Source organism: Heterocephalus glaber, unplaced genomic scaffold (genome assembly GCF_053883595.1).
Source record: "Heterocephalus glaber isolate CG9 unplaced genomic scaffold, H.glaber_assembly_v1.0 deba00001523, whole genome shotgun sequence".
In the NCBI taxonomy this organism is placed as follows: domain Eukaryota; kingdom Metazoa; phylum Chordata; class Mammalia; order Rodentia; family Bathyergidae; genus Heterocephalus; species Heterocephalus glaber.
In genome coordinates, this window is record NW_028258327.1 from 30,578,869 (window position 1) to 30,605,666 (window position 26,798).

The 26,798-nt window shown below is 44.9% G+C and overlaps 1 protein-coding gene across 1 annotated transcript in view; it reads right to left on the reverse strand.

The window, feature by feature from the left end:
• Tram2 (translocation associated membrane protein 2) overlaps positions 1-14,283 on the reverse strand; it is an 80,349-nt gene extending 66,066 nt beyond the window's left edge. Inside the window, exon 1 of the mRNA XM_004869036.4 lies at positions 14,041-14,283. Within this exon, the coding sequence (XP_004869093.1) occupies positions 14,041-14,160 (120 nt within the window). The 5' untranslated portion in view covers positions 14,161-14,283. The remainder of the gene's footprint in view (positions 1-14,040) is intronic.
• Between the last annotated feature and the right edge of the window lie 12,515 nt (positions 14,284-26,798).

Here is a 26,798-nt window from a genome sequence, read left to right on the forward strand (position 1 = left end):
CTGAGCTGGGAGCCCTTCCACCATGTTCCCAAAGCAGCCCCACTGGAAGACCACCATGTACTGAACCCACCATGTGCAAGGCAGAGTGACCAGTGAGGCAGCTCATCTGGAGGACTCAGCTCAAGTGACTGTGCTTGTTTCTTTCCTATCTCCTTTATAAAAGGGAAAAGTAAGATCCTTGTGATTAGGCGTTATGTCCTTTTCCCCTGTCTCCCCAACATCTAGAACATGGCTCTCACAAAAGCTCTGTTTCATCAAGGTTTACACTGAGGGGGCAAGAACCAGCTCACCTCCTGGAGGCCATGTGCACCACACCATAGAAGGCTGGGACTGAGAAGCCAGCGGCACCAGCCAAGTGACAGTTGGCTACACTGCAGCTGGAGATTAAAGGTGTGGTAAGCTGTCAGTGACATCTGGCAAGGCCATAACTGCTGTGCCTGGAGTTATCTGGACCCAAGAAATGCAGGAAAGAGTAGCCTCGAGGCAACACATTCTCTTCTTTCTCAAGCTCCAGTAATGATCACAGCAGAGCAAGCTGTATCAACAAATGCGTCAGCTGCCTTCCACTTCAGATTTCACAGCCTCAAAGACAGAAGGTATATTTGCTGAATGACTTAAAAAAAAACAAAAAACTGAAAGGTCAGGTGGTTGAATAGTGTTGAATGAGGATACTTCTCTGGCTGGGTACTTAGAATGCCAAAAATGCTTCTTTCACATTTCTTGGGTGCTATCCATATTGTATATTGCAGATCAACTCTGCTTTTATTTCAGGGCTATAAAACTGTAGCTCCTCAGAAATGTCTGAAGATGACTCACTCTGGAAAGCCAAATTCTCCGTATGACTAAAGATCTAGGCTTGAAACTTTAACATTAGTTACTGTGGATGTGTATCTTTCTAAAAATCTATATGAGTATACAGGGTGAGAAGTGTTCTGGGTTTCAGATTTTCTCAGATTTTGGAATATTTGCATATACATAATGAGAAATCCTGGGAATAAAACCCAAGACTAAAAATGAATTCATTTATAATGCTTAAAGATACTTTTATAAATAATTATTAATACTTATTCATGAAATTAAGCTTCATTCACGGTGTGCAATTTTCCATTTATGTCATCATGTCAGTGCTCAAAAAGTTTCTTCAGCTCCGAGGCATTTTGGGTTTTAGATTTAGGGAGTAGAAATATTCAACTTGTGCTGCATGCTCTTTACTCGTCATGGAACTACAGCATCACTATGAGCAAGTATTATACTGTACTAGTCTATCCTAACAACTTAAAAAATCTACTGTAGCTGTTTGTTCATATACTAAATGATATCAAATAGTCTTGGGGTTTTTTTCCATTTCTTATGACTTCCAAGAATTCAATAATGGATAACCCTCCCAGCTTTCAGCTACCACTACTTCCTATCCTACCCCAGCCACTTTCCCCATTTTCTTGTTCTTTTCTCTCTTATAAGCTTGGAAAATAGATAACCATGCTCTATCAGGCTGTGTGAAGTGTGTGCAGGTGGAATACACGGCACCCAAGGACAGGTACAGGACCATCTTTCAGGCTGCTCCATCCTGCATCCTGTTTCTCAGCTATGGCAGTACCTTGGTACTTATCCTTAATTGTTCCTAGTACTCTGATTGGTTTTGGTCCTCCGTGACGAGTAGCAAAAATGACGAGTTCCACGCAAATTGTTTTGGTTGGGAAGAGTAGCTAGTTACGAGGCAATCAATACCAACAAATTCAATGGGAAAGGGAACAAGAGAGAGAAGGAGGGAGAAAGGAAGGAAGGGACAAGAAAAAAAAGTGAAAATAGAAGGAAAAAATGGAAACAAAGATTTTATACAAAGGGAGGAGAGGGGGCTGGGGGGGGATGGGATAAAATAAAATTTATTTTTTTAAAATACCAGTAAGTTTTAATCATTTTAACCCTTATTTGCACTTTCAGTTTCTCATACTAGAGAAACTATTCGGTATTTACACGTGTGTCCTGTTTATTTCACTTAAGAGTATGGCCTCGATATGCATCCATTTATCTATAAATGACTCTAATTTTTCATGAATAATTGATAATCTGAAATAGGAAAAAAGGTCCAAAGATGTAGGAGTGAAGGGAGGGGAAGGGGAAAGGAAAGAAGGGAAAGGAAAAAATATGAGAAAAGAAAAAAAAAATGGAAATGAAATCTATGTAAATAGGGAAGGGTGGAGGGGGTGAAGGGTGCACAGGTAACGGGGAAAAAATAAGAACCAAGATACATCATGCACAGGTACAGGCACCCAATGATAAATGTAAACGTATTGTATACCTAAAATGTACCAATAAAAGAATTTAAGAAAAAAAAATACCAGTAAGTTCTAACTTGTGTTTTAAGTACCAAAGGATGAGTATCAGATCAAAATTTTCCTATCAAAATGCGTTGACTACCAAGTTAGAAAAGTTTTAAAGCAGTCAAGCACCAAGGTATGACTGTATATTCCCAATAGATGAGGCAGCCACAGAAAGGAAATGCACACAGCTAATGTATTATTCCACCACTTTGCAAATGTAGTAATAACAATAAGTAACATGTATTGGGCTCTTAGCTGTACAAAGCCCTCTGCTAAGTGCTATGTTTGTATTAACACTTCTAGTACTCTCGACAACTCTTTGACATACTGTATTCCCATTTAACTAAGGAAGAAACTGGGGCACAGAGAAGTTAAGTAATTTACCTAGATGGCACTGCTAGAATGTAGAACAGATTTCAAACTCAGGCAGTATTAGGGCCATGTGAGCTCTTAACCACTGTGATCCATGGCCTCTAATGGTTTCTTTTTTTTTGGCACCAGGGATCGAACTCGGGTCCTTGCACTTGTGCAGCAGGCGACAAAACCACTGAGCTAAATCCCCGGACCCCTCTCATTCTCTTAACAGAACCATATCACAAGAATCCCTTACTATTTGTTATTATTAAAGCAAAATATAAATTGTTATAGGTTGTATTTAGATAACCCCCCATGCAGTCATAGTGGGGCTTTTGGAGGTGGCAGGATCTAGGATGTGTGATACTGGGATTAAGGGTGCCCCGCCCTGGGTGTGAGTGCTACCTGCCCTTTGGGCAGGCAGCCTGAATGGAATATAAGGGACAGAAAGAAGGCAGCAGCTGCTGCTGCTTCACTGTTTCACTGCTTTTGCTGTCTTCTGCCTGCCAAGAACTGCTTCTCCTCTGTGACGCCCCTCTGCCATGCCACCCTGCCTTGGAGTCAGCCAACTATGGACTGAAACCTCTATGAACTGTGAGCTGAAATAAACATTTCCTCCTTTAACTTTGAGTGTTGGGTATTTTGTCTCAGCAACAAAAAAGTAATTAAGACAGAAATTCATAGACAATGTGAAGATCAGCACTGTCTAACAGAATTGTCAGTGATAACCAAAATGTTCTATATCTGTACTACCAAGTATTTGAAATGTGGCTAGTATGACTGAAAAACTCCATTTTACTGTAATGAGTTTATATTTAAATAGCTAAATCTGAAAGTAGCTACTACATTGGTCAGTGCAGGTATGGAGAGTCAACAGCACTGATGCAGCCAGGCATGGTGGCACACCCCTGTAATCCCACCACTTGGGAGGCTGAGGCAGGAGGATCCTCATGAGTTTGAGTCCAGCCTGGGTTACCTAGCGAGACCCTGTCTCAAAAAAAATTGTACTGATGCATCTCTGCCACAGTATTTTCTCCACTCTGGTACTGTTTATAATTCACTCCCATCACTTTTGAGGAAGAAAGCACATTATTTTTGGTCAGAGCAGTTGAAGAGAGATGGGAGATGAAGTGGGAACTTGCAGAAGTAACAGTATTAGATGGTGAGCAAAGCCTTCAGAACACTACTGGAGGTGTAGAGTTGGGGGGATAGAAGATCACAGGTCAGGTTCAGTCACTAGGTTCACCCTACTGATCTCAAAAAATAAGCCACAGAAGTGCTTGTGTGTATGTGATGACCATTTCATCAAATATGAAAATAACTCCTTCCAGCCCAGGGCCCCACACCACATTCAGAGGGCTAGGGTGAAAAAACCTGATTTAGCTGAGCAGAAGCTATGGGCCACGCCGGGCATGATGACATACACTTGTAATCACAGCACTCAGGAGGCTGAGGCAGGAAGATCATGGCAAGTTTGAGGCCGGCCTGAACTACAAAGGGAGACCCTGTCTCAAAACAAACAAACAAAACAAAAATAGAAACCATGGACCAACCTACCCACGCAAAGAGCACCATTTAGTCTTCCCAGGTGCCCTGGGTGCCTAACATGAAAGTCATAAAGCCAAGTCCACCAACCCCTTATCCCAGACAACAATTTCTTTTTTTTCTTTTTTTTTTTGGTACCGGGGATCAAACTGGGGTACTTGCGCCTGTGCTTGTGAGGCAGGCAGCAGAACCACTGAGCTAAATCCCTGGTCCCACAATTTCTTTCTAATCTATGGGGTTTTTTTCCTTCCCCCAACCTGAGTTCCACTAGGCTGTAATTACATGCCAACCCTAAATTTGGGCTAGAACCTCCGTTCAACTCAAATAAGCAATGAAATCAAGATGGGAAAGTGAGCCTCCTAACCTGACAGAGGCATACTAGTTACTAGTCCTGAGTCTTTGTACAGCTAGAGGAAGGTGCCTCCTTCAGTCTCCTCCTAACTCCTGACTGGCAACTTAAGCCCTGTGCACATTTTCTGTCCCTGCTATATCTGCTCATGGTCCAGAGGTGCAACCAAGCCACAGGACAGTCAATACTCCAGTGAAGCAGGTGCAGCCAGGAGGGGTGAAGGTGTTGCATGGGCCACACTGCTATTTACTGGAAGACTCCAGGCCCAGTCCTCACCCCTTCTATCATACACCTCCCATGGTGGGCCCTTATGGGGCACTAGCCACAACTCCACCTTGAAGACTCTGGAGAGAAGCACATGCTCCTGCCCTCATGCCCAAACCAGAGACAAAACTGCTAGATTAGAAAAAAAAATTTTTTTAAAGCCATCACCCACTCCTTTCCATCTCAACATCCCTCTTCCAAATAACAGTCACAAAATCCATACAAACAAGCTACTCCTTGCCCACTGAGGTCAAAAGTTGATCTGGTACAAAGTCAGACTACAAACTAAAAAACATACCCTAAACTCCAGAAGTGTAAGAGCTAAAAAGTTCAATTCTGGTCCAAGTTCCAAGGAATTCTTCCCAGCCGGAAACCAGGCATTGTGGAACAGGCCCTGTGATTTCCTGCAGGACTCCAGGAATGGCTGGAGGGGAGGCCTATTATCCAAGGACTGCTCCTTGAGCCAGGAGTCCCAGGCTGCTCTAAACCTTCAGGAAAAGCTGCCCACACATCACTGGCACCTCAAAGCTCAAGTCATGCTCTCACTCACTCTGAATGCTACTCTCTCGAAGATTCTGGCCCTACACCAGGCACCCGGACCAGAACGCTGACACGTGCTGCCTGGTCCTGCAATCCCTCAAATCACCAGGTGGCAGTCCAAACAGGAAGCAGGGGCACAACTGCACACATTCCATCACTACCCATTGTCCTGAGCAAGACAGACCCTTCTCCCTTCCCAATAGCATAGAAATCTCCATAATGGTGGTGAGTTGCTCAGTAAACCCTTTAGAATTCTCCTTAAAAAGAAAAAAGTCAAGGGCCAGGGATTTAGCTAAGTGATGCCACACCTGCCTCTCAAGTCCAAGGTCTTAAGTTTGATCCCAGGTACCCAAAAAAAAACAATTAAATGCTCCCTTTGAAAGAATATCTACTGCACCTTTATAATAAAGATGAAGGAACACATTGATTAAATAAAACCTCTGTCCTTGCAAAATTCAGGTGCTGTGCCAGGGATGTACCTCAGTGGCACAGTGTCTGCCTGGCAAGCTTGAGGTCCTAAATTCAATCCCTGATACTAAAACCAAAACCAGGGCCGGGGATTTAGCTCAGTGGTTCCAGTGCCTACCTCGAAAGTACAAGGTCCCAAGTTCGATCCCCGGTACCAAAAAAAAAAAAAAAAAAATGACATCCAAAATGAAAACAAAAAACAAAAGAAGAGGGCTGGGGATTTAGCTCAGTGGTTCCGTTGCCTGCTTCACAAGCACAAGGTTCTGAGTTTGATCCCCGGTACCAAAAAAAAGAAAGAAAAGAAAATTCAGGTGTTTTATTAAGAAGTCCTCTCCCTATTTCAAAGGCAGAGCAGTGGAGACTCAGAGAACTTTGTCCTTCCCACCTACATATGATGATCATCTCTGACAACCCAACAGGAACGTTACAGATAATGTTGGGATTTGATGGTCAAAACCTTAAGAAAACATCTGGATGAGCCTCCTAACTTCAGCCAGGTTTTCGTTCAATAAAAGGCTTCCCAGCACATGGATGCACACACTGGCTGTTACGGATGGAATGTCTGTGTTCCCTTAAAATTTCTAGGTTAAAATCCTAACCCCCAGTGTGACAACATATGGAGGAAGGTCTTCAGGAAATTAGACCATAGGGTAGGAACTTTCATGAATGGGATTAGTGCCCTTATTAAAAAAAAAAAGCCATGGAGATTAGCTTCTCCCTTCCCCTTCCCTCCCTTCTTTCTGCTATGTGTGAATACAAAGAAGAGATGGCTGCAACGATCCACGTAACAGATCTTTTCCAGACACTGAATCTGCCAGGCCTTGAACTTAGACTTGCTCAGACTGCAGAACTGTGAGAAACAGGTATTGGTTTCTTGAGCCTCTAAATCTATGGAATTTTTGTGACAAAGCAGCCCCAACAGACTGCCTTAAGAGTACCAGCTGAGCCAGGCATGGTGGGCACACACCTGTGATCCCAGCACTTGGGAGGCTAAAGCAAGAGGACTGTCTTGAGTTTGAGGCCAGCCTGGGATACACATGAGTTCAAGGCTAGCCTGAACTACATAGTGAGATCCTGTCTTCACTTGATCTTAGCCAAAAGGCTGAGAAGCAATAGTGAGATCCGGGCTTAAAAAAAAAAAGTACCAATGGTGCCTCACAGGGTATCTTGGCATAACCACCACTCTTCTCTGAATGGTGACAACCCCATGTTCAGAATGTTAGTCTCAATTTAATAAGACACCCCTTCCACCAAGGGCAGTGACTTAAGTTGAGGCTTAAGTGTCTACGGTTGCACCTGCCACTCATATCTCATTTAAGACCTGACTCCTACCCACAAAGAGGGTAGTGGTTTTTAATTTGTTGGTTGGTTTTAGTTTTGATTTTTTGAGACTACTTGCTATGTAGTTCAGGCTGGCTTTGAACTTACTATGTAATTCACAGTGATCCTCCTGCCTCAGCCTCCCAAATGCTAGGATTACTGGTATGTACCACCACATCCAGCCAGCTATCAGTTTTAATACACTACGCTGTAATCTCTCTGAGGACAGGTACCACTCAATTCGTTTTTGCATTCCCAGATTTCAACACAGTCACACAGCAGGTACTCAGGCACTCAATAAAAAGATGCTAAATAAATAAGCATAGAGCTCTTTAAAAAGATATAATTTCAAAACTTCTACACATAGCCTGGCATTCAAAGAATTGAGAATTCCAGTGAGCACAGGCGTAGAAAATGCATGAGATGGGTCAGAAGATGTAGCCCCCATTTTTTGCCAAAAATTCATATTAGTGTCCTAGGCCAATCTCCCAAACCAGGAGTGGGAAGCATAATTTTCTCTTCTGTAAACATTAGGTGACCTCTTGGGTTTCCTTCTAAGGGAAACCTATGTAAGTTTAAGAGTTTGTAAAGTAAGGAAAAAGATGTGCCCTTGAGTTACAACCACAATAGCAACCTGAGGATAAGGGCTGTGAACATATGACAGCCAGAAGCACCTTTTCTTATACAGATGTTGGGTATCAGCAGGCAGTAACCTCAATGGTAGGTAAAGCTTCTGCCCATTCACCCATATTCACATGTGATAGACACATACATTTGAGTTATTTTCTGTAACCCTTTCAGGGAGATGCAAATTTCAATGATTATTCCAGGCAGAAAGCCTCCATGTGGAACAACAACCCACAGATATTACTTTCAGGTAATAAACAGATTCCACTCAGACAAAGAAAAATAAAGCAGCCTGTGGCTACATTCCATAGACACTCCATTCGTGGAAGCATCAGGCGGAGCTCTAAATGTGAGCCAGACGTTGCTGAATTCTTATTTTGGCTCCGTCTCTAACGCAGAGTGGATGGTCCTTGGCCAAGTCTCTCCTCTAGAAGCCAGGCTCTGGATGGTTATGACAACCCCCATAAACCATCCCGATTACAGGGTGAGGCCAGTAAAGCATTTCACAGATGTAAAATGCTGCCAACCCCTCCAGCCAAACAAGGGAAGACATCAAGAGGCAACGTGGCTGTGGTGGCAAACCACAGAGCAGCCCCTCTTCTAACCCTGGGCTCCTACAAACTCACAGAAGGCCTAGAGGCCTCAGAGCCCCTCACCTCAAGACCCGGCCCCCATTTCTTCCCTGCTGAAAAGCAGGGAAAGCCATGTGAACTTATACCACCCAGAAGAATTGCTTGCAAAGCTCTTTACACCATAGTTAAATTGTAACATTAACCAGCTATAACAAAGTTAAGTTTGGTTCTCTTCTACTGCGAGAGATTTGAGACAGTGACGATAAATTGAGGCAAAGTAGCAGCCTGGAAAAAATAAAGGTCTGGTTGTGAAACAAGAAGGGCTTTTCAGGAACAACGTTAGTTTTACTGTTTACTCCATCACCACCGCCCCCTCCCAGTCCCACTCTTTTTAACTATTAGGTACCAATGGATACCAGATACACAGCGCTGGAAAAAAGGTTAAGAGATAATATCACGAAAGTTTCCCACCAAAGCCTGCTAATAGTGCTCCCACTGATTAGAAAGCACTTCTGTCATTTGGGAACTCTAATCCACTCTTATCAAACCTCTGGCTTTGTCATTTATCAGGGTGGGAATGAGAGGTACATCAGCTATGCCACAGAGTGATTTCTGGGGCCCCTGCCCATGAAGCAGCAGATCAAAAAGGAGTTCATGCCTGCCAGAGTGAAGCTTTCACCATAGCAACACATGTTATTCTACAAACAGTCAGGACTAAGGCGCTCTGTTGTGACCAGTCTGGATAGTGCCTCCGAGAAATGCACGACTGAGGTTCAGACAACAGAGCAAGCAAGAGAAAAGTGGCACCTATTTAGCTTTTGGGGCAGTCTCCTCATGGTTTTTACTCCTCTGCAAAGCTCACAGCAGCAGCACAGAGGACCCTCCAGAACCCAAGGCCTGTATGCTGGATGTCAGAGAAAAATGATGTTCTGCATAAAGCAGCCACACCGCAAGGATCCCTAGGGGAAAGAGGGGCTCAAGGTACAGCCAGTGATCAGGCCACTTGAAGAGTAGATGGCCAGGGCTGGAGAACTTGGGGGAAATGTCTCCATCTCAAAACATGTCATCCTTAAGAGAAACATAACTAGGGTGGCCCGGTGAACCATCTGAGGGTGGGAGGTGAACACCCCAATCCCACGATGATGGCAGTAACAACATCCATCATCAGTGTGGCTGTTGGGACCCATGGAAGAAGTGCCCGTGTGCCAGCCACCATACTGGGTGTTTTCAAATGCGTGAGTCTTCATCCTGCAATTAGGGTCAAAAACTCACAAACTGATCAATGCTACCTTTCTGGCTATCACATTTTTTTTTCTGCCAAGGGAAGAAACAGGAATAAGCCTGTGTCTTGCATACCATAGGCTAGGGCTACAATGAAGGCTTGACCAGATCAAAATCTAGCTTCAAATTTCTGCTCTGTTGCTCAAATCACTGAGCTATGCATATAGAAATCCACCCACCAAACAAGAGAATCCAACACCAAACCCAAGAGAATGAAGTGACCTCTGACTGTTCTATAACACTCATGAATGACATCACAGGCTAAAGAGCAAGGTGCACAAAATCAGGAACTATAAATACTGGCAAAGAAGCTTCTTCAAATGTGCGTCAGAAGTTAGGCAAAGAAAGACAACTTATGGCCATAGATGCATGTCTGTGCCACTTACATACATCTCACAAGACAGAGCAGAATTGTTTCACAATGCTACCATTAAGAGACAGGACTGGGAGCCTCATTTCAGGTTATGAAACATACAGGTATGTCCAGGAGATTGTGAGCAGAGCCAGAGACCCTACACACTAAAGGCTGTGACGCAGGCAATGCGCTACCGTTGTATATGCTGCAAACTCTTCACTCTGACAAGTAATCATGGTGTGAGGAATAGGGAACAAGATAGGTCCTGGAGAAAAGGGAGATCTGCCACACCTGCCTCCAAAACAATTAAAAAGCAGTCACAGGCTCAAAACCCAAAAGCTCCTCTGGGTCCTAAACCTTCAAGGCATCACAGACCAAACAGAAACCAACCTACAAATGACAGGCTCAGAATTTCAGAACCATTTCTCTGCAGCTGCAGAGGCAGAGACTGAAAAAAAAAAAAAAGAAAAGTTTCTGTCTTGAAATGACATTTAAAGGTAGTATATAAATTGCTTCCTGTCTCTCTTCCTGAACCCCCCTTTTTCTCATGCTCCATCCGCTAATGAAAGAGTTTTCCTCTTCTCCTGTCTCTCTCTGTTGGAAATATGGCACAAGACAGGACCCTGAAAGGAAAAGCAGAGGGGAGGCTACTTTCAAACTGATACATACACACACCCCACTGGATACCCGCACACAGCTGGATCCACTGCCCTGACTCCTCCTAAGAAAGAACTGAAGGACAGAACTGTGAAAGAAAAACCTCCCCCTTGTGCCACCTCTCCAAAAGTAAAGTTAAGAAAGAGAAAGCTGGAAAGGAAGGAGGGGGAAAATAGAGTTCCACATTCCTGACATTTTTTAGCCAAGTGCTGTGGCTGCACAGAACAGCTCTATTCCAAACAGTCTGCATGACAGAAGAAAACCTGGGTTCAGGGGGAAGAACCTGGCCTTGGAAACAGAATGACCCAAAACTAAAGCAAAATGCGCGCGCGCGTGTGTGTGTGTGTGTGTGTGTGTAGTTAGGGGGCTGGGTATTCCCAAAAGGAAGCGATCCCAAGGGAAGGAACTTGTAGTCAACCTCTCCCTGAAGACAGACAACTGAAGTCCTAGGGTTCCAAGGAAATGAATGCCCCCTGAACACTGCTGAGGGCTGAGATGGGCATGAAGGACTGTGACTGCCCAATGAAGGACTGTGCACTGGTACATGACATGGGGCCCAGCTCATTGACAAACTGTGCAGGGACCCCAGAAGAAGGAGTAGTGGTGGGGAGTGGGGGTCACTCTTGGTGGGAAGAATTATAATCGAGTTTTCCCCAGTCAGCTTCTGGATGAAGGAACTGTACCTAGCCTGGCCCAAAACAGAAAGTCAGGAGGCTACTGGCCCTGCCTTCCTCCTATTCCCCAGCACCTCCTTCTGGCCTCCTTCTAGGAAAAACTGTGTTAGGTTCTGGACTCCAACCCTCCCCGCCACATGCATCCCTACACATGCACACATATACCCACACACCCCTAGGGGAGAATGTGGAAGACCCTGCGTAAGATCCAGTCAGCCCTGTGCTAGGTTTTGAGGCACCTCCACATTCTATCCTCTTACGAGCCCCATTTTACTGAAGATGAAGTGAAAATGTTCACATCATGTCCAAGATGCTTATGTTGTTGTTTTGAGACAGGGTCTTGCTATGTAGTTCAGGCTGGCCATGAACTCACTATGTAGTCTTCAAACTCACAGCAATCCTCCTTGCCTCAGCCTTTCAAGCGCTGGGATTACAGGCATGTACCACCACACCAGGCTCTGCTCTCACTTGGTAGGAGTAGCAGAGTTCCAACCCCAGCCCATACACACACACACACACACACACACACACACACACACACACACACACACAAAGTCCCTATCTCTGCAGTCAGTTGGTGGTGGAAACAGTGAGGACCTATGTGCCCAGCACAAAACACAAGCCCTTCATACTGGAGGTTTGAGGCAAAGCCTGCTTATTCCTAGACCAGTCCAGATGATCCTATAACATCTCCAAGGAGATACCTGCCCTGTACATCCTGCACATCCAAGGTGCTACAGAAAGAGAAGCAGGGATGGTAGCCCTTTCCATACTCCCCAGTCCATTTCTAAGGGGGAGAGAAAGCAGCTGTGTTTGTTTTTCCTCACCACGGGCCTCTCTCATGCATCAGTACAGGGCAGAACAGTTCCTACCACCCTTCAACTTCCACAGACAGGCAGGTTTAATACATAGGTCTTTCCACAAGACTGGGGGGTGGGGGGGTGGGAGCGCGGGTGGTTATGAAGCTCAAATGCTAGGCGGCCTTTTCTTGCACACAGACATAAAGTCCTAGGCAATGTAAGAGACATGGCCAGCCCCAGAGCCAGTAGGTATGAGGTTTATGGCTGACACGTGTGTCTTTCCAGCCATACCCTCTAAACCTGGAGACATGGTACTGAGAGGCCACTTAGAATGGAGAACAGCAAACAGACACAAGGATATTAGCTGGGTAAAACAAATCCTTGGTTATTTCATTAAGCTACTATGGTTATAAATAATATCAGGGCTCTAGGAAAAAGAAACTGACTCTCCTACTGGTAGGAAACAGGTCTCTTTGGCTGACATGATCTTAGTTAAAACCTTCCTATGAGGAAAACAGATTTAACCAATGTCTTCAACAATGGGGGAACTGAGGCTGCAGTCCATTTTCAGGCGCATCAATGCAACAGAGAGTGGGACCCAGACCTATCCCATACATGACAGAGAGCCATGGAGTGGAGGAGGAGAAACACTGAACTGAAAGAGCACCGTCAAAAACAAATCAGGATTATTTCCGATACATCCTGAAGCCTAGGCAAGCCCACATGCACACATCCAACCCTCACCTGGCCACAAGAACATTCCCAGCTTGAGGGCAGCTCCACCAGCCAAGTAGGGCCCTTGTCATCTGTAACAAGGAGACAAGGAACCCAGCAACTGAGGGTCATGGAAGGAAAAATAAGTCCCACGGGAATCCTTCTTATCTACACCAGCTTGTAAATGGTTACAGCTTCCAGACATATCCCCCAGAAAGCAGATAACAACCTGCCCAAAGGAAGGCCAAGGAGTCCTCACAGAAGAACCAAACAGACTAGGGAAGCGTCACTTACACATCTCACTCTGAGACAAGGCAGACCACCTCAAACTCATTCCTGATTTCCTCCAGTTCTTCCAACTTCTGGGTAACTCACTTACTCTGTAGGAGTGCAGAGTCCTTCCCATCAGTCCCCTTGGATTTTGAACCCTAGCCTACTAGAGTTTCCTGTGCTGTGGCCTACACTGCTCTCTGAGAGGGATCCCATCCTCTGCCCCCATCCCTGCAGCTACAGTGGAGACTGTCCCTGTCCCTCTCCTCCACCCCGTAAATAGGGTGCAGCTCTGGGTCCGCCACACATGGACCTAATCGGACAGTCTACAAAGTGACATAGGGTTTCTCACAACTGGCCTTTTAGACCATGGTAAAAAAAGAGGACAGCAGAAGGCCAGACTGGGATGGAGCCAGGGCCACACGTGAATACCTGCAGCTCGGTCCGGAGGCGGCAAGGATGCAAACTACCAGAAAATGAGAAGGGAGATGGGAAAGGGCCAGGGTTCCGCCCCCTGGAAGAACTCAAGATAGCCGGTGGCCCCTACTTGGGGGGAGGGGGGTTGTGCAATGACTAGAGTCTGGGAGTCTCAGGGCTTGGCTCCCGGACGCCAGAAAGGAAGCCATACGCGTCGGGCCAGGGTGGCAGAGCTGCGGCTGGTTCGATACTAGGCTAGGGTTTCAGGGCTACAGCGAGCTGCAGAAATAAGGTGGGTGCCCGAGGGGGCGACAGAGCACGGCACCTCGTGCAGGGAGCTGAGCCGTGAGGTGCTCTCTGGGCTGACCTGAGGACAGGCCGGGGGTCACAGTGCACAAAGCCAGAGGCACAGATAACGTGCAAGGCACCAGACTCCCTGGCTCGGATGAGGCCTGGGGACCTAAAGGAGTGCGCGCCGCGGCGCACCAGCACCCCTCCCCAGTCCCGCTCACCTCGAACATAAGCCCGATGAGGACGCACAGCACCAGGCAGAAGCCGATGTCCGCATGGTTGTGGATGACGAACTCCTGGCTGAAAAGCGGGTAACTTTTCGTCCTCCTGCGGAAAGCCATGGCAGCGGGCGCGCACAGCCGGCGGGGCCCGCACCCTGGCTCCCAGCGGCAGCGCAAACTTCCCCAGCCCCGGATCCGTCAGCCCCAACCCGCCAGCCCCGCGCCTCCCGCCGCCCGCCGCCCAGCACGGAACAACTTCGGGCCCCGCCCCCTTCCTCCGCCCGCTCCGCCCGCTCCGCCCCACCCCACCGCTCGGAGCCGGCCCCGGGCCTCAGCCCCCGCCCGCCGCCCCGGCTCTCTAAACGCGACTCCCGCGGCCCCGCCCCCGGGAGTTTAACCCTCGCGCCACCGGGGCCGCGCGGGAGGCTGCGGCCACGCTGCGGGCTTCCGGGCGTGACTCTAGTGTCCCCCGCTCCGCGCCCGCCCCGCGCCCGCCCCGCGCCCGCCCCGCGCCCGGCCGCATGTCCGGGGCGGTGCTCAGCCCACCGCGCGCGCCCCTCCGGACAGGAAGTGGGCCCAGACCCGCTCCGCGCTCCCGCTCCTCCTCCGCGGGAAGGACCGGAGGCCGGGGCCGGATATGCTGGGGAGCCTGCGGGGGGCTGAGGGCGGCGCGGGGTCGCGGGAGCTGGGGACCTCGGGCGGGCCTTCAATTGGCCGCCGCGCCTGCACTGTCGATGAATGAATGGGCAGCCAACCCAGCCCCGCAGAGCTGGCTGTAGGCAAGGCGCGGCTCTGGTGTTGCGCTGTGCAGCCAGCAACAAAGGCCCTACCCCAGGGCCGCTGCGTTCCGCTTCGGGGAGAGCGAGGAGGCCTGCGGTTGCCCTGTGACCTGGGAGACCCGCATCAGTCTATGCATGCTACCAGGAATTTGTGCTCCAAGTCTCACCCCAATTCTACCGTCAGTGCCAGGTGATCTGAAGAAGTGTAGGAATAAACACTACAGAAGAAAAAGGAAATGTCCTCATTTTTCGTTTCTTTTTTTAGTATTAAGTCTTAAAAGTACTCCTGGAAAAACAAACGGACTTTTTAATCATTTATATTGGCAAATAGTGAATTTAATCCTACTTGTAATGAAGGAGCCAACTAACCCATTTCTAGATGTATAGAAATGCAAATGAACGAAGAAGTATTTAATTTCTATTCCTTTAAAAAAAAATAGTTCCACGCTTATTCTTCTAAGTAAATATAACTCTTAAAAATGACAGTGTCTGAAATGTGACCAAGACTGGATGGAGTTCCTAGAGAAAGTTTGCTTCCAAACTCCACATTGTTCTGTGCGCATTTAGCATACAGTCTTAGGTCTTTAATTCCCCTATCGGGCTCTCAAGGAAATTAAAACGTACAGTAATGCCTATGTTGAACTAAATCTCATTAAACCTCAAGACTTACTTTTCTTAAAATTGGCCCTTAGCCTTGTGAGGAACAGAAAGATCACTGATTTTGGAGTGATTTTCTGTGAAGAGCTGTGTTCAAATTTTCAACTGGCATCCTTGTCAATTAGGTTGAACCCTAAGAAATTTGTTTCTTTATAGGTCAAAACTGTGGAATCCCAGTTTTCAGAATGTTTCAAAGTAACATTTCCTCCATAACAACCTATAGATAATAATGGTGGTGGTAATTTCCTGCATAAGGTGGTATGTTGTCAGTTTCTTCAGGCCCAAGGTCCTAGAAAATAAGTATTAATATCCAACACGTTTATAAATGAGAAACCTGAGGTAAGGGGCTGGCATAGACATTGGCATGCTGCTGACAACCAGTCTGACCTTTGAAGTATAATGAAACAAGATTCTAAGAGGCATGGTTTGCCATTTTAAAGCCCAGGGAGGGGGTACTAGATGCCTACTTCACCCATCATTGATATCTCTTCAAGTTCAAGTTCCCAAAAAACATTTCAACCCATATGATTGGTTAACTTTCCCAGGACTTTTAGCCTAAACTTGCAATGCTGAAAAATTGACAACACCTCACCTCTTGGAGAAATTTCCAAACTTTTCCTTTCAATCACTGAGTCCCATGAATTCTTTTTTTTTTTTTTGGTACCAGGCATCAAACTCAGGACCTTGTGCTTGCAAAGCAGGCAACGGAACCACTGAGCTAAATCCCCAGTGAATCCCATGAATTCTTACCTCAGAATCTTTCCCACCAACCACTACTTCCACCTTTCTACATGTACCCCACACAAGTTACCCATGGATCCCATTGTTTACAGTTATCTCCCTTTCACATTCATTCCATTAAGAAATGTCTGTGGCACACTTACTATGTACCAGACACCATGCTAGTTGTAAGATATTAAGATACAAGACAATCCATATGTGGTCCTCAAATTCTTTGATACTTCTCCCTCCTCTTCAAGAACTGGCAATTCATTCCCTTTCCCATGAGTGGGGGCTGGAGTTGGTGGCTCACTGCTAACAAATAGACTGTGGTATAAATGATGGTGTGTGACTGTTATGGCTTGTGTTTCAATGTCCCCCCTAAAGCCTCATGTGGTCATAGGTGGGGCTTTTTTAGAGGTGACTGGATCTAGAGTATGTAATTTTAGAATTGATTCATGGTACAATGCTAGGCTCAAGGGCACTAGGATTAAGGGTGTGAGTGCCACCCACCCTAAGTAGTCTGAATCAGATAAAAAGGACAGAAAGACTCTGTTCGGGTCCCTTGTTGCTTTTGCTGTCTTCTGAATGCAATGAACTGTTTCTTCTCTGTGACACGGCTCTGCCATGTGCCACTCTGCCTTGGAGCCAGCCAACTATGAACTGAAACCTGTACAAACCGTGAGCTAAATAAACCTTTCCTCCTTTAACTTTGGGTGTTGGGTATTTTGTCTCAGCAACAAGAGAAAAGTAACTAAGACTGTGACTTCCAAGACTATTCTACAAAAGGCATTTGGGGTTTCTCCTCTCTTTCTCTTAGATCACTATGGAGGAAGCCATGTGCCACATTGTGAGAATACTTGAGGTCCTGTAGAAGGGTTCACATAGCAAGAGGTGAGGCCTCCTGTCAACAGCCTGCACCAATTTGCCAAATATGAGAGGGAGGCCATTTGGAAGCAGTTTCCATCCCCAGGAAGCCTTCAGATGACCAGCCCAGACTGATCTCTTGACATCTTCTGACACTCTACACCAGAACAAACCAGACCTAAGCTACTTCCAAATTCCTGACCTGTGGCAACCATGAGATAATAAATGTTTGCTGTTTTAAGCCACTAGAGTTTATGTTTTGATATGTAGTAAGAGGAAACTAATACACACTGATGGAGCTTGTAATATTTTCAAAGAAACAAAGACATTACAATTTGGTGCAATGATGGTGACTCTTAAGAACAATTAGAGAAGTGTACACTGTAAGTACAAAGAAAGTCAGTTCTCTCTAATGTGTAGGGAAGAGGATATTTGGGCTGAGCCTTTATCTGACAGATTTTGCTAGTACAAAGAATGTAGAATGAGTTTTGAATGCCATAAGAAATATGACTTTATTCTAAAACAATGGGAAGGAATAGATAATTTTTAAGCATGACTAGCTTTGTCTTTGGAGGAAAACTATCAGGAATGTGGAAGATCACTTTGACTTAAGTACAATGATGTCAAGAAGATCACTTGGGAAACTATTACAACAGTTCAGCAAAGAAATGAGCACTGGGGCCAGGGATTTAGCTCAGTGGTTCTGCCCCCTGCCTTTCAAGCACAAGGTCCTGAGTTCAATCCCCAGTATCAAAAAAAAAAAGAAAGAAAGAAATGAGCACTGGCCGGGTGTGTTAGCACACGCCTGTGATCTCAGCTCTCGGGAGGCTGAGGAAGGAGCATTGCTGTGAGTCTGAGGTCACCCTGAACTACATAGGAAGACCCCTTCTCAAAAAACAAAGTCTTAAAAGTAAAAGATAAGTGTATTATTTTAGACGTTTCAAGGATTAGACAATTAGATTTGATGACTGCTTAAATATATGAGGGAATTGAATGAATAAAAATTTTAGGATAGGATGGCATAAATGATGGTATGAACACTAAAAAAAGTGTATGTGTATGTGTGTGTATACACAAAGATAATATATATATATATATATATATGTATATATATGGGGGGAGTGGCTTTAAACAAGCTGGAGTTGCCAGTGTGGTGGTACATGCCTGTAATCCCAATGCTTGGGAGGCTAAGGCATGAGGATCACCGCAAATTTGAGGACTGCCTGGGATACATAGTGAGTTCAAGGCCAGGCTGAACCACATAGCAAGAGCCTATCTCAAAAAACAAAAAGCAAATCAAACAAACACACACAAAAAAACCAAACTGGGGTTGAGGAATCACAGAACATTCAAATCCATACTTGGACAATTTATTTGGAAACTACTGGGGAGGGAAAACCAGAACTAAAGCTATTTGTGGCTCCTCTTCAGTGTGACTGTTGAAGCTATAGCATTAAATAAGTGTTCCTAGGTGAGAGAAAAAGCCTGAGGTGAGCATAATGCTAGTGAACCCTAACACTCAGAAGGGAGAGAAAGAGGAGGAGGAAAGAAAGAGTGGGTGGAAAGGCATGACACAGGCATTGTAGAAGGGTGAGTTAAATGAGACAGGACAAGAAGATGAAGACCCTAGATTCATCCACCAATGGGTTTTTGTTTGGTTTGGTTTGGTTGGTTTTTTGTCAAGGGCATGCTTTGTTCCAGGCTGACCCCAAACTCTTGATCTTCCTATCTGAGCCTCCCAAGTGCTGGAATTACAGACATGTGTCACCATGCCTGGCTTACTAATGACCTCTGAGTGACCACTTTTAATTGAACATTGGAATAGACTTAACTCTGGGCAGAAGATGAGAAAGAGGTAGGATAGTAGTCTTTTTTTAAAGAGGTTTCATAAGAAAGGGGAAAATGAAGAATGGTGTTTTGAGGAATCTTGAAGACCTAAGAAAGGATTTCTAAGTTGTATTTAATTTTTGAGATTGGAATATGTTTGGAGATACAGAAGAATAATCCAGGAAAGAGACAAGGGAAGATACTGCAGGTACTACAAGTGTAGGAGGACACTGGTGAGGTCAAAGGGGAGGCTAAAGAGCAGCTCCACAATAGAACCAAGACACAAACTCTGAGACAGGCACAGGACCTAAGAATGGGTAAATATCTAGTTACATCTGGAGGTGGAAGAAATAATAACCCACCACATTTATACTGCACTTTACAGTTGCCCCGTGAAGGAAGCAAGACAGCTACAATCAAGCTCTTCTTGTAGCTGTTCTAAGACATGCGAATGACTCAGGGCCACATAATTAGTAGGTAAATGAACCTGGCCTCAGACGAGAGTCGGGCTCCCAGCACCTAGTTCCCTATGCTGGATTATGCCGTGGCTTCTCGAGCTTCCCAAAGCATGGCACTGTCAGGTAAACTCCAGGTGCTCCTCTGTACCAATCCAGTCATGGCTGCCAATAAGTCAGCTGTATCAACTCTTACCTAAACTGAACTGTTCCCTCTTTCCAGAACAGACCTGTAGCTTCTAATCTCTCTGTCTTTGTTCCCTCACAATTGCCTTGTTCCATTTCTCTTTGCCTAACAAGTACCTTTCAGTATAGTGTGGACTTTTTCCTTTCCTAAACTTCAAGGCACTAGTCTGGAGGCTTCCACAGCATCTTGTGAGTACAGTATATCTAACGTAATAACAAGACTCCTGTAATCAGTGTGCTTGCCTCTGCGTTTTAGCCCCATTGGATGGTGTGGCCTTTCAAGGCAGGAATCCTTCCCTAGGATTACAGCAATATAGTACTCTCATATTCCTAGAATACCAAGCACAATAGTCTCACACTCTGTGTTATCATAGTGTTGGTTGAATGCATGATTGACTGAGAGATGCTGCTGCTATGGGCTCTAAAACTACTGACCGCCATCTCTATCCTTGTCAACATGGAGCACAGCATGCTTTTGTGTTGATGAAGCCTTTCCATTTGTTGTCAATAACCACAGGTTCCTCAAAAAGAGAAAAATGTGTTTTCCCATATAACAAGAAGTGGAGAGTTAGTTCATTCCCAGAAATAAGTAATGCATCAATGACCAGAGTCTCATTTTCCTTCCACTTTGGACTGGAGTTTACTTTTGTTTCAGGCTTGTCTTTCATGTTACAAAGTAGCTGCCACAGCTATAGACATTCTATTCTTCAACAAAGAGTAGCCCAAACACCAAGACCAAAATTTAGGCAAGAAAGAGAGGGCATTTTGATTAGTGAAAGAAAATTTCCCAGAAACCCCAGACCTCCCCTCACCTCATTGGCTAGAATTGCATTCCAAGCCCATTCCTAAACCAATATTGCAGGGTGAACAAAATAAGAATTCCAATGACAAGGGAAAGGGAGAAATGGTATGGAGCAAGCATTCAAAATATCTGTATTGCGGTTGTTTTTTTCAATGTTTCACCTTTCACATTTTTGCCTCTTCGTTTCACGGGACATGTGCACTTTTGCCCCAAAGCCTTGCTTTCTGATTTCCATATACTAGGCACATGATCCTTGCAAATATCGCCTACCTAACAGTCATAGTCCACGTAGACAAAATAGAAATGCTTGTACTCTGGAAGTTGACTATACTGTATCAGACTCTATAGCACCTTTCACCAAAGGGTGAGTCTCCATGTTTGTCAGATCTCCTTACCACACTATCACTAAGGTTTCATGGAATCAATGGTGCACCAAGGAATGGAGGAGCTTGTGGTGGGTAGCTCCCAGAGCAGACAACAAGGGATTATAGACATGTAAATGGACTTCAAAAACAGTGACAGACATCTTAATGCAATGCAAAATGCTAGATTGAACCTTGGGGTAGAAAGAAAATATATTAGTGCAAACACTGGTACAATCCACATAAAATCCACAATTGGATTAATAGTATTGCACTGATGTTAATGTCTGTGTTTTGATAAATACACCACAGTTACATAAACTGAGTGAAAGGTATATGGGAACTCTCTATACTAACTTTTTGGCGCCCCTGTAAATCTAAAATTATTTCAAAATGAAATGTTTTTGAAAAGTTAAAGTTAAAGTAGGCTTTCTTTTTCTTTTCTTTCTTTTGGTACTTTGGGTTGAACCTAGGGCCTTTACACCGAGCTTCATTCTCAGCCCTTTTGACACAGTCTCACTAAATCCTCCAAGGTGGATTCAAAGCTGCAATACTCCTACCTCAGGCTTCCAGAGTGCTGGGGTTGTAGGCATGCACCACCGTGCTTGACTAAATCTGCTTTTTTGTTATCACCATGCATTGACAATTATAAACAATGATAAAGTACTCTTTCCCCTCTACTTCCCCAAATGGTCTAAATTCTAAATTTTCTTTTTTTTCCTTTTTTCTTTTTGCCACATGTTACGGAAGCACTCTATCACTGAGCTATACCCCTAGCCCTTTTTATTTTTATTTTGAGATAATCTTGCTAAATTGCCTAGGCTGGCCTCCAATTTGTAATCCACCTGCTGGGATTATAGGCCTGTGCCACTGCTTCAGCTTCTAAACAATTGTTGTAGATACTGTTGAGTCATATATGTATACATCCTTCAACCTAGCAGATTCTAGGGACTTATCATATGATAAACATTGCATTCTTCATGCACTGAATCCTAAGAATTGTCATTTCTACAGTCAGCTGAGATATATGAGTATGAAGTCTCAGATGCACACATTTGTTCAGATCTGACTGGACTTATCCAATTTGTGTCTTCAATCCATGGTACTATAGATTCTTGCAGTTTATATTACTAATTGAAAACAAGCAATGATAGCACAGTGATTGTGACAATGAAGAAACAACTTAAATTATTTTAATTCTTCCATTAAACAGTTGAACTTTTCATTTGTGTTTAAAATTTAGAACCGTGAAATGGAATACACACTCCATTTTTTTTTTCATGGCATGATTGTTTCTGGAATTCTTTTTTTCTTCTTTCAGAGATGTAGAATGTTTAAAAAAGTACATGCTCCAGATATTGTTACCAGATTTTGGGTGCTGGAATCCCCTTCTGGAGGTGATTTCTAGGTTCTTTCTGTCCTAAGAAAAGAACTGATCAAGTCAAACATAAATGGTAGCAAAGTTTTATTAAAAATAGGAAAAGAAACAGGCTCTGCACAGTGAATTTGGGCCAAGTAAAAGTAGAAAAAGAAGTACACCCTACAGTGTGAGAGTGGGCCACCATGTGAGAGAGAACACAGAGGCAAAAACTCAATATGGACTGTCCTTTTTGTATCACCCACTCCTCAGGCTGATGTCAGGTCTAGGCCACCTCATTGAAACCTGCCTGACTTCTCAGGAGAAGACCACTTGCAGGGCTTTGGAACTGTTCTGCACTTGTGTCTTGGAATTTTGTAATTAACAGCTCATACCTACTTCCCCAGTCAGCTTTCCCATGCTCAAATCTCCTGCCTCAGTATTAAATACACTAAGCATGAGAGTGAGTGAAACTAAGATGCATCCCATTCCCATGTCCACCTTCTTTTAGCAGACAGGCAATAACTCAGAAAAACCAAGTCCCTTATCCATGTGGGCTAGTGACTCAGTAGCAGAGTAAGGCATGGGAATCAGGACTCCTGCCAGTACCAAGACTCTAACCACTGCCCCCCACTTCCCTTTTCCAAATTAATTCCAAACCACTAATGAATGTACCATCTGACTTTCTTTCTTTCTTTCTTATTTCCTCAGTTCTGGGGATTGAACCAAGGGCCTTGTGCTTGCTTGGGTGGCATTTTTAGAAGGAAACACAACTTGACATTAGAGACAGTAAACTTCAATCAGAATTCTCGTAAGAAAAAAATACTAAAATACAATATTTGAGAAGACAGGGAACAATTTCAGGCACTGAACTCCCCAATTTGGGGAGCATCTTTGGGTGGAAAAAAAATGGAGAACTTTAAACTGCCCATGAAAATGCTTGTACTTAATTTTTCTATGTACAAGGGGAAAGTATTAATGACCAGAGTGGCAGCAGTGTGATGTAGTGGGCTTCGCATTGGGGAAAACTAAAGAAACAACTCTGTAGAAAGAAAATTTTCAGTGGCAAATAGAATTCAGGAACCCCTGTTACTTGATTTTCATGCTGTCTTCTCTGAGCAGCTGCCTCATATACTGAGAGAAGCTTATCCTGATTAAATGCAGGCACCTCCTTCTGAACTTTGTTACCTGTCCTTGAAATTTACCCGAACCCAGCTTCTCAGGTTACAGCTCTGTGTTCAGGAGCTGTTCACTTGTGACTGTCAGGTGTAGACACTCCATGCAACTACCAGGGTCCTGTCTTTGCACGGCTCCCTACCACAATAATTGGTTAGGTGTGCCCTGACCCTCACTGACTAATTGACTTTAACCACATCCTTGGAAGGATGCTGGATAAGTGACTAGTGCAGAGATGGATAGGTAGGTGAACAGATGGGTAGGGGGTAGATGGATACACAGATGCGTGAAAGAGTGGCTGAGTGGATGAATGGGTAGGTGGATGGATTAATGAATAAATGGATGGTTGGAAAGATGGATGGTGGATATATGGAAGGGTGGATGGGTCAATGGATTGATTCCTGGATCAAGTGCAGGAGTGTATTATCACTGTCACTGTATGCTTGTTTTTGTTTTATTTTATATTTTTTATTTCTTTTTTTTTTTTTTTTTTTTGACACAGGGTCTTGTCATGCAGTTCAGGCTGGCCTTGAACTCATTATGTAGGCGAAGCTGGCCTCTAACTCACAGTGATCCTCCTGGCTCAGCCTCCAGAGTACTAGGGTTACAGGTGTGTGTCACCATACCAGGTATATCATTGCGACCTTATATTGATACCCAAGGTGGGGCCAGGGGTTTAGCTCAGTGGTGCCACCCCCTGCCTTGCAAATGCAGTTGATCCCCAGTACCGAAAAAAAAAAGTGATACCCAAGGTTATTCTGTAGTGAAAGGGTCCTAAGGATTCTGCTTTCACACAGGCAATAAGTTCAGGACCAAAGCTATGTTTAGGTTCAGTAGAAGTTTACTCTGGGATGTCTTTTCAGGCTCTAAAAGGCACAATCATATCTTTCTGTCTCTGTGGCTTAGGAAGCAGCTTATTCCCTGCCACATAGTAGGGACACAGCTGATAGTAGCAAATAAAAATGAATGAGTGAATGAATGATTTGAGAAACCCAAAGATAGCTTCCGCTGACTCTGAAATCCAACCCTATATGCTGACTCTCTAGTCTTATACTCCAACACTAAAATTTCATTACTTTATAAATCAATTTGGTATCCAGAAGTATCTTTCTATGATGCAAAATATTCCTAGATGTTAAAAACATTAAACCCTTTCCATCTGATTTTCCTTTGGAAAGAATTAGTGGATCACATTCCTTGATTCTTCCCTGATGAAGTTGGGCATGGGGCAGATCCAGGGGTTTCTCTAACTGGGATGATAGACTCTGACTGGCAAGTAGGAGGGGCCCTTCATTCAAGAATCACCAGGACTGAGGAAGGACTCACAGGCTTCCCTCTCTCATGACCTTAGCAGCCGGCCCCTGGCCACAATTCTTTCTCTCAGTCCCTGCTTCTCACACTTTTCTACAAACTGAGCAGAGCACTGAGATGTGGACAGAAATGAAGAGAGAGTAGGAAAGCTGAATATAACAAAGGAAACATGAGAAGAAAGGAGACACAACAGTGAAGAAAGAAGAGAGGAAAAGGAGTGAAGCTGGGTATGAGCAGGGTGGGAGAAATAAAAAAATAGACTGTATTTGCAGCACAGTGCCTCAAGTAATAATATGACCATTATCTTGCCTGAACAGATGTGCAAGGACTCCCATCTACTCATTATACAACATGAAAATGGAACACATTTCTATCAGCCTCATCAGAAATCTTGGCAGATGCTGTCAGAAAGTACACGCTATTTCTGAGACGTGATTTTTCAATAGTGCATACTGTATTTTTTGATTGGGATTGAGGAGAAAAGGAAAAGGAAGCTGATTGTCCTTTCTTTCTGTCCTGTTTTTAACCTTAAGGTTCTTCTCACCAGTAAAGGTCTTGCTTCAAACCATTCTGAACTCTTTTGAATAGCCATGGTCTGGGCTGGCCAGCAATCTCGGGGCCACACTAATGCCTTATGCTTAGGGCCCATTCCTCTGAAACTGTCCCGCACAGCTCTGAGTTCCCCATCCTACAGCATTATTTGTAGTTCCCAAGCCCTCTGTTCTACTCTGCCTTGACAGAAGTGTCCTTGTCTTGCAGAGGCATGAGTGTGTGGTTCAAGGAAAGAGCATGTTCATTCTTGGCTGAGCGAGGCTGGGGAGAAGCAGCACCAGGGAAGGAAGCAGGCACTGTTTGTGTCTGAACCAAAGCCATGTAGTACACAAGCTCCCAGAGCAAACACCACCTTGCCCTGGGAAGGCAGCCAAGGCCCAGAGCCCCGGGTAGGAAATCCCCTGTGAGAGGCCCTTCCTGAGCTCCACAGAAAATGGTCCTTTTCATAGGTTCTGAGTCTCCTTCCTTTCTAGCCATAATGCCCACATCACATCCCCCTTACTGGCCTTCCACACCCTGTTCCCATGCCAAGTGCGCCCACCCCGGTGCCTCATGGCTCATACACCTTTTCCCCTTCGTGCTTCACTCCCTCCCCCAGCCTCAGAAGCCTCTTCCCTTCCCAGCCCACGCCATGCCTCTCCCACAAAACTGCTCCATGCCGTGATCTAACATCTCCAGAGGCTCTGCTAGGGCTGGACAGAGATGAGTTGTTGATTTTGCCAGATTAGCAAGCAGAGCAAATTCCATAGGTGCCTCTGCCCCTAAATTTCAAAGTTCAGACCTGATAGCAGAATCAAGGAGATGGAGGCAGCCCAAGGAGACACAAAAGAATAACAGTGATAGCCACTCTCTGTGGAGCAATCCCCAGCTGGCTGGGGATAGCCTAAGCTCTGCATGTGAATTTTTAAATTTCATCATTGCAACAGTGCTCTGCAGTAGGCACTATCACTAGCCCTATTTTATAAACAAGGAAATGGAAGCACAGAGACATTAAGGAACTTGCCCGGGGCTGCAGGCTAGTAAGAGGCAGATACAGAGTGTGCAGGGATGGGATTTCTATATTACTCATTACCTCTCTGATGTGCCCTGGGGATAGCAGGAAACCTGGACTCCAGCCCAGCTCTGCAATTCCTCAGGTGAGTTACTTTTGGCCAGCCACATTGTTTTCTCAATCCTGTTTCCTAATCAAAAAAAATTAAGGATTTAAGGTGATTTCTTAGAGCTCTTACCTTACAATGATGGTGCGATTTTTTTTCCTAATTATAAAAGTACTCATATCTCCAAATTTTCCGGACCTAGCCAACTCTAGGCAAAGGGATGAAATAGAAGCTACATTGACCTTTGGTGAGCCCTAAAGCCTCCCATCTGTGCAACTTTTCCCATAGTCCAGATCAATCCCCTGCTGTCCCTTGGAGCCCAGGCAGAATCCCAAGGAAGGTGCAAAGATGGCTTGTCCATCATGTAATGACTCAAAGGACACATATGCCCTGCACTTCAGGGCAAGCAAACTGAGCTTGTTATTAAAAGACAATGGCCTCCTCTCAAACGTAACAACCCGAGTTTGATCCCCGGTAACAAAAAAACAAACAAAAAAAAGGCAATGGCCTGCTTGGCTGGTAGAGCACATGAAATTGAAGTATGAGTCAGAAAAGCAAAAGAGAGTCAGAATGAAAAGAAAGCCCCGAAAGGCTATGTCCAAACTGGGTC